Genomic DNA, 13,686 nt, shown 5'->3' with positions numbered 1-13,686 from the left:
AATTACATCTTTTCCTGATACTCATCAAAAGTTTAACTGCTAGTCACAAGATTTCTCGTACTTTACTGAAATGTCTACTCTGAGTTTATGTGCACTGGAGGCTTTAAGTTTCCACTTGTTTAGGTTTCATACTGATCCACAACTCGCCTCTAAACTAGTTCTGATGTCACAAAATCATGCTTGTACATACATGTGTTTAAACTCGGATATAATGTGAGCACAGAGAAGCTTTCCTCCTTCAACAGAGGAATTTGAAAACACCCATCAAACTCTGCACACACATCATTCCACACAGTGAAGGTCAAACATCCAAGAGAAGCAACAAAAACACCTTTTTGAGTGAAACTTATTATGTTTCATGTCTTGTCTTTGCTGTTGACTGTGCAGTTTCCAAATCTTGGTAACTGCACAGACAAAAACAACTTGCCTGTGACTTGGATAACATCCAAGCTTATAGAATCTTTATCTAGTATGGTTTTAGCCTTAATCAAGGTTTTCTTAAGGATGATTTGTGTCCTTACTTTGGATTGTGCTTCAAGAATGTAAGATAGCAAAAAAAAGTAAACAAAAAAACCCAGGAGTGAATAATTGATATGAGCAGACATGTAAGCGACCTTTAAATTACTAATGAGTTCAGCTTCAGACTTGTGACACTGGAGGCCACGGCATTCCTTACTCTTCAACGACACACACGCCTGCACACATACAGGAAGTGAGAGTAAAGCACCCACCCATGCACCTGCAAAAAAACTCAACTATAAATACATTGACTTAGTAAATTTAAAGCTACTAATTTCTACTTGTGCACTATGTAAATTGCATCCTTTAAAGTAGTGGGTTTACTTTTACAGTTGCTTTAGTTCCAAATTAAGCATTAAGCATTTAGTGTGAGCCAGTCTGTCTGCGTCTATGCTTCAGCCATGCAACATATTATTTTGGTTGTGTGATAACTGCATCTGTCTCTATGTCTATATGTATGTGTGTATGCATGTACGTATGTGTGCGTGTACTCACTGCCCAAATCGTGCAGTATGCGTTATCTAGTGTGTATGAGTTTGGCTGGGAACAGAGCAGTGTCCTCCTTCCCTGACAAGCATTGCTGAGTCAGGTCGGGAGTATATAATTACACATGGGTGCCCATCAGCAGTCTGAGAGCCTTCTTCCCTGGCTCACCCAACAATACAAACTCCTGTGCTCGCAGGGCTCAGCCTGCAGGCAGCCAAACCACTCATCCTGAGCCGAGCTCTCTGTGGAGGCCAGCTTTGCCCGGCCTTCCACAGACTATGTGCAATCCTGCATTATCATTCTCACCATTAGCTGCTGGCTCTGTGGGCGGATCCATGAGTCAGCGCAAACAAATTCCTCGTCTCTAATGTACTCGCCTCTGCTCGGTTTCCGGGGGGTTGAAGCGAACAAATGAATGACTACTGCCAAACCAGGTATGAGTAAGTCTTTGTCTCGGTTAGATGGATAATGTAGTAGTGTTTGATTGTGGCCAGGGCTGTGTAAACTATCATAGCCACATGCTCTTGGGAGTGCACCTTATTCCAAAAGTGTGTCAGGGCTGCTTTATATTTTCAAGGTAGAACAATAAAAACAGTAAAAGTTTTGGAGAATTAAAATGAAATAAACATCCTCTCTCACACACCTTCTCCCCTTTTCCTCTCTTGTGGTGCAGGCTAGGTTGTCTGTGAGTGCTGCTGGTGATTCATGATGACTAGGATTTCACACTAAAGTGCTGTTTTACACAGTGTGACTGTAGTGGTACTGACAGCCACAGGTGATGGCCAGACTCTCAACGGCCATGTCGAGGCCTCCTTCAGATCAAATGGAGCAATCGACCCCGACCTTTAAACCCTACTCAATCATCAATTACATGCATTGTGATTACATAGCTTTATTTATTTCTACAGTACCTTTAGTGACTTTACATTCGATCTAGCAGTTAAGAGTTGAATAAGCATCTTTGTCCAGCTGATCTGGGATTTGAGCTTGTTACAAAAACGAGTGTCCTTTTGTAAATACTACATACTGCTCGCAATATTTGCCCTTGATTCGGAGTTAAAGGTGTCCCCTATTTTAATGAACCACTGATCCACTCTCATTGAGATTTCACACTTGGACAAGCCAATCATTATAATGGAGAAGGCTGCAACGACAGATCACTATGCGCAAGTATGACGACCAAAGCTTATTAGTGCTGTTTCTGATTCTTTCGCACTGAGTCATTAGCATGTCAATAGAGGAGAGACACAGGCAGACAGGGGACATTTTCAAAGAGTTAGTAGGTCACAAACATTTGGATTTCGTTCTGAGAAATATTTTCCAAATTAATGTGCTGTAAAAAAAAAAAATGCATTATTCATCAGGTGTGTTGGAGCTTCAGTCAAGCTCCGTTAGCAAGGAACCAGGCAACTGTTCATTCTAATTAATGAGCAGTGTCTGGAGAGCCAGGCCCTCCACTGTGAGGAAGAAGAAACATTGTTCTCATGCAAGCAAACACACAGTCGGTGTCATAATAGAATACACAATTTTACACATGTATACACTAATGCCTGCGTACAAATGAAATGTTATCTTAAGAGGCACAAACAAAAACACATATGACCCAGTTTTCTTTTCAAAAGCACAGCTATAGAAATCGTGCATGTACCACAGTGAACATCCCGCAGTTTGATGTTTTGGTAACACCTCCCAGACACATCAATCCATCCAGCTGCGACTCTATTATTTTTCCACCATTTTACTGCCTTGTCACATACTATAAAAGCAAATTATCTCCTGTGTGAGAGGTGTGTCAGCGTTGGAAAGTTATTAAGCTGTAATATTGGCTCATAGAAGCCCTCAGATGTTGGATCTAGTTTCCTCACGTGCCCAGCGAACCACTCCCTGCTCTCTGACCGCAGGCACTGAAGCCCTGCTGATAATAACTTTGGTGGTTTAAAAAAAGTAAAGTAAAAAAAAAGTGTTGCTCTTTTCATGACGGGTCTGGAACAAGATCTTACTGTCAGAGATACAATAGTTGATACAGTTGAGTTGATTGTGACATAAGGCTAGGCTAAACCTGTCAGTGTTATTATATAAAGCTTCTCCCCAAATATCTTCTGAATGTGCCAGAGGATTAAATTGGTCCTAGCTTGCACAGATGTTTTGTGCAGGGATTACAGTTCAATCCTGGAAGCAACTTTTACTTTTGAAAAGATGCTTTAAAATGAGATGTTAGCAAATCAAGCAGTACTTTGTAAAAATACTAGAGAATTTATTTTAAAAAAAACAAGGTAGATAAATACTAAGATACTGGAAAAACAGTACGGATGAAGAAAAAGAGAATGAGAAATATAAAAGTAAAAAAAAGTGACAATTCTAAAAAGCCATGTTCATTAAAGTGCCGTGTAGGGAAGATTTCCAAAGCCCTGGGCTGTGACCAAAAAAAGCTTCCTCATGGTTACTAATAATAATGCTGATGGTTTATTGACCCAGTTGGTTGCTTCCAGCACCACATTGATACTTCTGTCCAAATTTAACATAGGCAAGGCTAGAGCCCAAAACAGATAATGTGTTTGTATGTGCTTTGAAATTATGAAAGCCTGAAACTCCTGCAGATTGTCTTGAAAGAGGTACAGTGTGTTTGCAGTTTGTGTGTGTGTGTGCGTATGTGTGTTATAACCGAAATGTTTCGTGACTGAGAATAACCGTGTGATTCATCTCAACATTTCCACAGAGAACCGGTTCTAATTGCAGAAGCAAAAGGGTCATGTTCTACCATTATGAATAATTATCGTGCCGTTCTCAACTACAGGCGTGTTGTGGACTTTCGCTGTGTGTTTTTGGTCCCATCGGTCTTTGAGCTAATAAATTGTGTTCACTTGGTAGACTGAAACACTGGATGACAAAGAAGCAGTGGGGAGGAATAAAGAATGCAAAACAGTAGATGAGGGGAGGACAAAAGCAAGTATGTGTTTTTCTTTTTATGAGTTTTATCAGTGGTAACATGTGGACACGGCAGAATGGCAGTAAAAGCTGGCGTGGCGCTGCAGACGACCCATCGATGCCAGAGGCCACAAAAGAGGCAACACTGTCTGCTGAGTGTGGAACCATAACAACAATAGTGTCTCTGCAGTACAGATGAGACCAGGCTGCTCGGTGCCAGCGTGTTACTGGCTCTTTGAGTGTATGTCTGTCTCTGCCAACCTGGAGCAGAGTGGCACAGAGGGTAGAGCTTCCCCGGGCACTGTTCATTGTCCTCTAACAGCAATGTCTAACTTATTACGTACACTTTAACCAGTCTGGGCCAGGGTCTTCTTTTCTCTACTGATATTGATAGGGATTTTGACAAATAGTCTAATTGTCTATACTTGTTGTATTTGTTGGGGTTTTATTGTGTGTACGTGTATCCATCTGTAGTTCAGATCTTGCATGTGTGTGTGTGTGTGACATTGTGCCCTTTACTCCTGCCATTGTTTCTTGGGATTCTGTTGCTGCAGAGATAACACAGTAATCACTCTGGAGCTGGAGCAACCTCTTATGAAGATAGGCCTAAATAGCATGTCTGCTGGCAAACACACACACACACACATGCAAGCTCGTACATGAACACATGCATACCGCACCCTTGACCATTGCACTAGCACAGCACAGTGCTCTGTATGTCTTGCACACACACACACACCCAGTAAGCATACTCTTCATGTAGCCTCAGGGCTCAGGTGTTGGAAAGCTACAGTACATTAATAACCTTGCTTGACATTTTTCTGATGAGCCCTCCTCTTTTCCATGTTTCTCAATACCGCTCATGACTAACAGAAATTTTTCAAACTTTTCCTAAGGAAATTGAGCGTTAAGGGTGTGTCTGTACAGATCGTGTGCATTTGTGTGTGTGTGTGTGTGTGTTTTTTTTGTTCATAAGTGTCTGTTCATGTGCTGTGTGCATTTTTTGGATTCTCGTGTAAGAAAAAAACAAAAATGAGTGGAGAGTGGGTGTGTCCCACATCTTACACCAGATTCTTCTCCGGGTCAGCCAGATGTAAGGTGTTTATTTTTTTAATTTTAAAGAAATGAAATCATATCACAAAGTAGACACCCAATAAGAAAACCCGGTCCAAACGTTTCATTCTCAATCACCATGTGCTGTCATTTATTTCAAGTTATCAGCCATAGTTTTGGCATATTAGAAGATTCTCTTTGCCCAGCTTGTCTGAAAAGGCTCATCAATTCACAGCCTGACACTGTTGCTCACACAGAGTGGCACACAGATGAGACGAATCATGCCCAGTGTGTCTGCAGGGCTGTGATGCTAACCACTTCTGCCTTGAGTTGAATTCGCAGAGGAGCCAGGAGGCTGTTATTGAAGAGAGACAGACAGAGGCACAGACAGGGTGATGAAAGACGCAAAGCGGGTTAGCTGGATGGGTGAGAGATGATGAGAGAGGAGAGAAGGAACGGCACATGGCTCCAATCACTGCTCTTTTCTCTACCACTCTTTTCTCTCGCTTTATCTGTCTATCTGTCAGCATTTTTTTTTTCATATTTATTCTCCCCCTTTCTTATTTGCTCACAGTATGTCTTCCTCGCTGTCTCTCTTTCTTTCCCTTTCATCATACAGTATGACTAGTCTGTTTTTTTTTCTTTATTCTATTCAACAGACAAGCTCCTCAAGTAGTTTTTTTTCTTTTGTGGATGTGCGGGTGTCTGAGCTCGGAGTGGCAGACGGATTTCGGATTGCTTGATTGATTGTACATTTTCTTGATTTCCTCCTCTGAGAAAACATGTGACAGACCAGAGCTCTGTCAGTTTTAACTCAAACTGTGTCCTGTGTTTGGGTAGGTGGGGCTGGAGTGAAAGTGGAAGTGGGAGTTGGGATGGGGTTTTGTTTTTCCTCTTTTTTGAAGGAGGAGGGGGGGGGGGGGGGAGTGACCTGAGGTTAAGGAGTGGAGTTCAGAAGTGTGAAGTGTTGTCATGGGGATAAAATTATGAGTTTTGGTTACTTGGGTTAGAGTGTGTGTGTGTGTGTAGTGAGGGGCGCTGAATCTGAACATGTGCAAAGCAATCTGCAGCCAGTGTTTGTTCGCAGCATTTGCATGTTGACTCTGAAACCAAACATTCTGCCGTCAGCTTATTGTTCCCTATGTTGTGGACAGTAAACGGGTCAATCGACAAACTGTTGAGCTTCTGCGGTATTTTGAACATTATTTCAGTACCTGTCTGTGTTGTTAATGATTCTGAGACTACATTTCACAAACAGTGTAAACGTGCCTCTCCTCCATCTGTATCTCGGTGAGAACTGACACAGGACTCCAGAGCTGTGCTGTTAAAAGGAGCTGGGTCAGGCGGATGTCTGGTTCTCAGTGCTTTCGTGCCTGTGACAGAGAGAACAGACAGCAACCTGAGACTCACAGGCCTGTTTGTTTCCTGTTAGTGCAGATTATCACATTTCAGCAGCCAGGAGGGACAAAAACTAAGCATCATGGGAGAGTGAGATTCTTAGCTGGGAGATGTGTGTGTGTGTGTGTGTGTGTGTTTGTGTTCTCATTTAATGTGATTGTTACGGTACATAGAAATCTTGGACGGATATAAAAACCTTTAGGTTAGGTACTGTCTGCAAGACTGTTTGCATTTAAATTGTGGCAAATCCAGTTAGGTAAGACCTAATTTCCCTATACATGCAGGCATTTATTTGACATACATGTCAAAAGTTCAAACTCTTATTTAAGCTTTGTAAACAGCTCATTCCAAGACATGAAGAAGATGCTTTTATATAGAGAAAAGTGTGGCTCAGGCTAGGTGCTTTTCTCTGACATGGCCTGTATGGTAGCATTCCACTGCATAATACTTGGAAGATTTCTTCCTGTTCACCTCTGCATGTTTTAAAAAAAAAAGCCTCACAGCTAAAGTAAATGATTGTCTACTCGCTCTGTGACTCAACCAGTCAGGCATAATTATGTATTGCAACACAGCACTCTGTGCCCTCTCAAAGAAAAATATTGACATCTCCACTGTGTTGAAATATCTGGTGTTTGATTATGATAAGCACTCCCTTTTCATATCAAGTTTCTTTCCAGATGAAATCACCTGGCTCGGATCTCTCCAAAGAATTTCTAGCATATGTGGTCATCCATCTCTATCTCCCGCTTGTTTCCTATGATCTCATTCTGTGGGTTCAATCATTCAGCTGTGCCGTCATTCCCTCTGTATGTGGTGTCATGTTGTGAGCTGGTCTTGTGTGATGTTGTTGCCACATCAGATAGGCTTTTGCTCCCCAGCAGAGTTTGTGTTTGGCGTCTAAACACCGGAGAAGTAATGGTGGCGCAGGGCAGCTAGGTCAGCAGCAAAGGAGAAGGCGGGTGGGCGGGGTGAGGGCTTTGTTAATAAAGGCAGGAATTCTTCCGGCTGGCAGATGAAGTCAGTGCATTCCTCCAAAGCAGCTCCCTATAGGCAGCCAGTGGAGCACAGCCAGGCACTGAATGAGAGGCAAGATAATGGTGGGGCTCAGTATTAAAACACCTCCCATTGAGAACCAGAGAGACAGACAGAAAGAGAACACCATCTGTCTGACTGTGGGTGAAGAGTTGTCTTTACCCACCTAGGCTACAAAGATTCATTTACTGTGCCAAGTTCTATAGATAATCCCACCGCTGCCTGAGGCGTTTTCACTTTTTATGAGCACTGCAGTATTTTATTACCTTGTTTTGAAGCTTAGCTGTAAAAGTACAGGCACACCAAGGGAGGACTCACTGTAATGATATTCATTTAGGTTAAACCTGCTGCTCAGACGTGTGTTCGGCTACCTGCTGAACTGCTCTCTGAAGTCTGATGAGACCCAGTTCTGGTCCTGCTGAGTGAGATCAAACTGAGGGACACAGCGTACACTTATTCCATCTCCCCTGCCATGTTTCTATGTATTTCTACCTGCACAAACACCCTCTCCCAAACATAGACACACTTGAGTTGCTCCCCTTTCCCTGTCCGTTCCCCTCGGCAGTAAGCTATCATAACGGCTTTGAAGGAGGGCAGCAGAGCGTTTAATTGGGTTACAGATTGGCATTTATGCTCCCAGGTCCACAAGATACTGCCAGAACTCTTAACTAACACTAGGAACTTAACAAAGTGTTACACTGCTCTACTCCTCCACTGCTGGTCTGCTGGAAATTTACAATTCAGTGATGGCAATGATGCTTTCGCTAAGCATAGCACAGTTTTGACGTCAATACTGTTTGGTGTAGAAACTGGTATTTCAACAAAATGACTAACAAGTGAGGGTGCCGTCTATATGACAGCTTTCAGTGTGTTCTGTTTAGGTTAACAACAGCTTGTTGTCATATGTTGGGGTAGGATTACATCATCATCTACTACTCAATGAAGACAGAAAATTTGGCATTGTGTTTTGCATGCTGATTGTTTTCACACTGTATGTTACCCCCTTAGCCTTTATTTCTTTATCAACAAAAGTCTATTCCTATAACTAGGACATTGAATTTGTAGATTTATCATCTATCATGTCAACACACCTCTAACTTGTCTCTGTCTGCTGTTCATCTCTTACAGAGTCAGTGCCATGCAGCGTTGAGCTGAGTAAAGCCAAGCTGAAGTGAATCTGTTTTGAGGACCATCTTACCCTTCACTCTGCCCTGCCTGGTCCCAGATGGAGCTCAAAGTGTGGGTGGACGGAGTGGTGCGGGTGGTATGCGGCTTATCAGAGGAGACATCATGCCAGGATGTTGTCATTGCTCTGGCCCAGGCAATTGGTGAGTACATCAAGCTCTGAAATCATTGTGTCATCATTTTGTGATTCCGGCTTTTCAAGCTGTTATTTTGCACATTGTTTGTCTCAGCTTGATAGTTTATCTTAAGACCTTTAGTGATTAGATAATAGCTCTTCAATTAGAATTTGATGCAGACAAAACAAGAGTGCTTGTTCACACCAGGGTTGCAGCAATTCAGTTCTGCACTCACCTTTCATTCACCAATGACCTAAATGAAGTGCTCTGCCAGATTGTCAGGGGGTCATTTTGGAATTGAGCCGGCTCTCTGTGCCTGTATCCTTCAGCTTTATTCAAGCCATACGCTGCAGCAGCATTGAACAACATAACTCCAGATTTAGCACTCTCCTCCTTCCATGAGTGAGCTGCCTGCCAAGTCATTAGGGAGGGTTTGTCCTAATTTCAAGGTCCTTGTGGAAACTTCATTTTATTTCAACATTTCTTACATGTTGTGTGAGTCTTACACAGCAGACTTTTATTCCTATACTCAGAGGCAGAGATTTAGAGGTATCAGCATCATCATCATGTGTCTGATGTCATTTGTTCACTTAGCATTACTTGCATAGAACCAGTGGGAGGGGTCAAATCCACTGCTTAAATGACACTGAAGGAGAAAAAAGGTCCTTAGCAAGTAACTCAATAATTCTCAACTAATTTATGTAATTCATTTTTTGAGAAAGACAAGTTAAGCACCTTCTTAGTCTTAATATTGTGGTATTTTATTCGAGGTAGGTTGTGTTTTTTTTGGTGTATAGTTCCATTTCTTTATACTCATTCTGTCTCTCTCTCTGTCTCCAGGTCAGACAGGCCGTTATGTTCTGATCCAGCGTCTTAGGGATACTGAAAGGCAGCTGCTGGCCACAGAGAAGCCTCTGGAGTCTCTGGCTAAGTTAGGCCAACATGGTAGTGAAGTTCAGTTCTTTCTGCGCCGCACTGGCCCTAGTAGCAGTGATGGACCTGGCTCAAAACAAGACAGACCAACCCCTCCCCCACTGCCCAAGCATCCTGAGCCAGAGGCTTCGAAACGCAGCCAACCTAAGAAATCTCTCACCTTTAACCTGGGGCCATCCACCTCTCCCAGAACCAAAGCCAAACAGTTTAAGAGGTCTCCTCGGGACTCCCCAGAGCACAGAGCCTCCCCTTCCCCTTCTCCCAGCCCTGTATCCCCTCATGTGCCATCTCCCTCTCCCTCACCCCCTATAGGCCCATCCAAAGAGGAGGTCTTTAGGAAGGTTCTTCAGCAGCAAGAGAGAATGAGGGCCATTGAGGCCCAGCTAGAAACCCTAGAGAGGGAGTCTCATGCCTGGGATCGTCCCTACCCATCTCCTTGTCCTTCACCAGTCTCTGAAGCTCGCTTGCAAGAGGAGATGGACGCTTTGGAACAAGCAGTACGGAGGAACCAAGCCGAGCTTGCCCACGAGCAGTACTGGGAGGAGGAGCTTCAAGCAGAGGTGGAGAGGGAGCGAGGAATGAGGAGGAAGCTGGGGGAGCTCCATGCCAAGTTAGACGATTGTGGAAGGCGGCTCCACGAGTTCTCGGTTCGTTCCGCTCAGCTGGAGCAAGAGATCCAGCGGGAGAGCCAGGCGGAAGGGAAAGCTAACGGGCCTGAGGAGTCCCTCGATGCTGTGAAGGCAGAGCTCCAGAGCCAGGAGAGGCACGGGACAGAGACGGAGGAGCAACTGTCTGAGACTGACAAAGCTCTGGGGAAGGCAGAGTCTCTGCTGCAGGTAAGGAGAGAGGTCACAGTTCTGGAGAAAGGGCTGTAAATCCACATCAGCCTATGTGTTGTCATTTGAGGGTGTAGCACAGACCCTCTTCTACCTAAACTGTATACTATATCCCTCTCCTACCTGTGCACTGCAGCAGACACATCAGTGCAGAGACACTTATGAAAAGAAAAGGAGAAAACCAATAAAAAAAACAAAACATGATTTGTTGTGGCATTTTGACATAATTATAATAATTGGCATAATAATTCAAGAAACTATGATGACATTGATACTGTATACTTGGATCCTACCCTCTATGAAAATATATTGTCTGAAGAACTATTCACAGTTTAGCTGAACTGGTTTGGCAGGTGTTATTATGTATGAATGTTCTGAGCACGTGGTTACTAATGGTGTTTATATCACATGACACTATCTACATATTCTTGTACCCTGTGTATGGAAAAAGAGATTAAAGAGGATTGTTTTGTAGCACAAAAGCCATTTTTTCTTGGATCATCTCAGCCTCAGCGTATCACGGTTTTTGGTGGCGTTTGTTTACTTTTGGTGGTTGTCATAGATACGGCTATATCAATAAAAGCCTAACCCAGTTTGAAGTGAAACTCGAGTTTCCTCATTACACACATGAAACCAGAGACTTTGGTATTTACTTCATGGAGCTGATGCAGACTAGTTACAGAAAATTAAGTTCCTCTCTTAGTAGTAGTATGGTAGATGGTGTTGTTTTGAATGTTTTGTCACAAGTAAATAAGGCACACTGAAATCATTTATAGTCCAGTGTTTTGATGTCTTCATTTGTGAAGGCCATCAGGACTCAAAGACCATTGTATCTCATTACCAAGTAATGGCACACTGGTTGCAAAACCTATTAAAGCATAATGATAAGCTCATTTGCTGTTCAGTCAGTCATACTCATGGGGGACTCTGATGTCTGAATCTGAGGGTGAACTCAGCAGATTTAGTGCCTGGTTGATGGGACAGAGTGACTGTGTGTCATGGACAATCACTGCAATCTGCCAATTATATAGAAAGTACAGAATGGGGGTATTAGTGTTTTGTTTTTTTATACATACCAGTATTATATGTACCACCTTGCCATAACATGTACCCAACAGTATTGTGGGTATTTATAATCCTAAAGTAACTACAGAGACAGTTTGCCACCCAGGCAGTTATTGCCTGACAGAAACATGATGTTTTATTTCCTTTAAATGGCACGATAATAGTAGCAACATGACACAGCATAATAGAGCTCAATGTTGTACTGGGAAGGGGTGTATGCTTGGCTGTGTCAGTCATCGGTCAGCTGATTGGTTGAGGCTGCCAGTGGAGTAAGTGTTGGTGGTGATGAGAACAGCGTTCCTGTCATTAGGCTAATGGAGGCAGACCTGCAGGTGTGAACTGCCTCAGCAGGCTGCCTCAGTCCAACATCAATTACACACACACACACACACACACAGACACACAGGCGCTGGGGTTGGGGGCTATATCATAACAGTTGCTACTTCCTGTGTCTGTGTGCAGACACATTGATTAAGCACAAATGGATAGTCGATTAAGACTGATTGACTGGCCTGTTTGTGTGCATCAAAAGTTTAATCAGTGGGCGCAAAGGTGATGCCACTGTCTCGATGGAGGATCTCTAAACTTTACGGTTTCAATAATTGGAGCTGATAAGTATCTATTCCTCTGGCATCTCCTCAATTAAAAAAAATCTTTGAAATGTAGCAAGCAAATGAGTGTAGTTATGTATCCATCTATAAGTATGCCTGCCAGAAACTGATGAAATCAGAAAACTGGAGATGGTAGCTGTGGGACTGCAGTGATGATTCACAGTAGCTGAATAGTCTGAGGATGAATGATGAATGATAGCGTCCACCAGTGCTGTGAGACATGACTTGTAGACTAGACTAGCACTCTGCTGCCCCCTTATGGCGAAAAGATAGTTTTTGGCATTTACATTAGTAATGTGACTACAAGGCAAGATACAGTAGTCATGTCCTATAAAAACATGAAGACATTCTCCTTTTGGTGTCTTAATATGGCAGTTGACATTAAAATCTTGCTGTGCAGAATTATATCTACTGTTTACAGGCAAACAAGGTACTGTTCAGTGAGTGAGCAGTGACTGATGAGAGTTCTCAAACGTCCTTTGTTTTCCTCACTGATCAATGTTCTTTCCATCTCAGGCCAAACAGGAGGAGCTGGAGGAGTTGAATAAGGAGCTGAGGCAGTGTAACCTGCAGCAGTTTATTCAACAGACAGGTGTCCTGCCAGCGCACACTCACTCACGCACAGAGCTTCAGGAGCAACTGGAGCAGTTAGAGCTGGCACATCTTCTGCAGGATGAATACAGGAATGGAAGTAAGGACATGAACAAAAGTAGATATCGAAGCTCATGCTCAACATTGTTTACCAGGCTGTTAATGAGTGATGACTTGCCCTCTAAACATCTTTTTTTCCTCTGCCAATAAGGCCGCAGTGTAACTCCAGTGGAATCACCGCCTCGCCCCACTGCCAAACAGTTCCTGGGACATCCACGCAACCTGCAAAACCCTCTAGTGTCCAGTCTCAACCCTGAGGGTGTGTATGTGTGAGACCCTGCTGCTTCCCAAGTCCATCCTGCTCTGCTCCTCTCCTGCCCTGCCCTGCCCGTCCCCTGGTCCCAGAGCCGCTTGCTCCCATACTTTTTTCTACCCCAGCTTGATCGGGTTTAAGGCTCCAGCTGCTGTTTTTGGTGCTGGGTAGTGGAAGCATCTGTATGGTGGAGGTCCCTGCTACTTCTCAACTGCTTCCCTGAGCTCTACCTCTAACAGCTAGAAAGACTTCTCTCCTGCGCCTAACCCTTGGTCTTTTTCTGATTCCCCGTCCTAACTTGTTTGTTTTTACAGTTGATTAAATCTACTGTTTCATATTCCTTCTTCCGTTTTCTGACATATCCTGTACGCTTTAATTCTCCGGGTCTGTCTATCCTTTCATGTTCTCTCTACTCCCCGCCCTCCTCCTCCCTCACTGTTTGCTTCTGGACTAACAGTAGCTGTGTTGGTTTTACTTTCATGCATCTGGGAACTTGCTCTTAATCCCTTCCTCTGTAATACAGAGGGGCCTTCCCACCCTCAAGTCAACAATCGTCTACCGACAGCTGCTTTTTCACTGTATTACCGTGTAACACATCGATCGCACTTGGAATGACTGTAGCA

The 13,686-nt window shown here is 43.5% G+C and overlaps 1 protein-coding gene across 3 annotated transcripts in view; it reads left to right on the top strand.

Annotated features, from left to right (window-relative positions):
* LOC121898011 (ras association domain-containing protein 7-like) overlaps window positions 1-13,686 on the top strand; it is a 35,483-nt gene that overhangs the window by 20,523 nt on the left and 1,274 nt on the right. For all 3 annotated transcript variants that reach the window (XM_042412860.1, XM_042412862.1, XM_042412861.1), the window contains 4 exons: window positions 8,542-8,741; window positions 9,555-10,483; window positions 12,676-12,850; window positions 12,962-13,069. In XM_042412860.1, the coding sequence (XP_042268794.1) occupies window positions 8,639-8,741; window positions 9,555-10,483; window positions 12,676-12,850; window positions 12,962-13,069 (1,315 nt within the window). In that variant the 5' untranslated portion in view covers window positions 8,542-8,638. The remainder of the gene's footprint in view (window positions 1-8,541; window positions 8,742-9,554; window positions 10,484-12,675; window positions 12,851-12,961; window positions 13,070-13,686) is intronic.

This window comes from Thunnus maccoyii, chromosome 5 (assembly GCF_910596095.1).
Source record: "Thunnus maccoyii chromosome 5, fThuMac1.1, whole genome shotgun sequence".
Lineage (NCBI taxonomy): Eukaryota > Metazoa > Chordata > Actinopteri > Scombriformes > Scombridae > Thunnus > Thunnus maccoyii.
The sequence above is the reverse complement of the archived record's forward strand: the minus strand, read 5'-3'. Positions and strand labels throughout refer to the sequence as shown.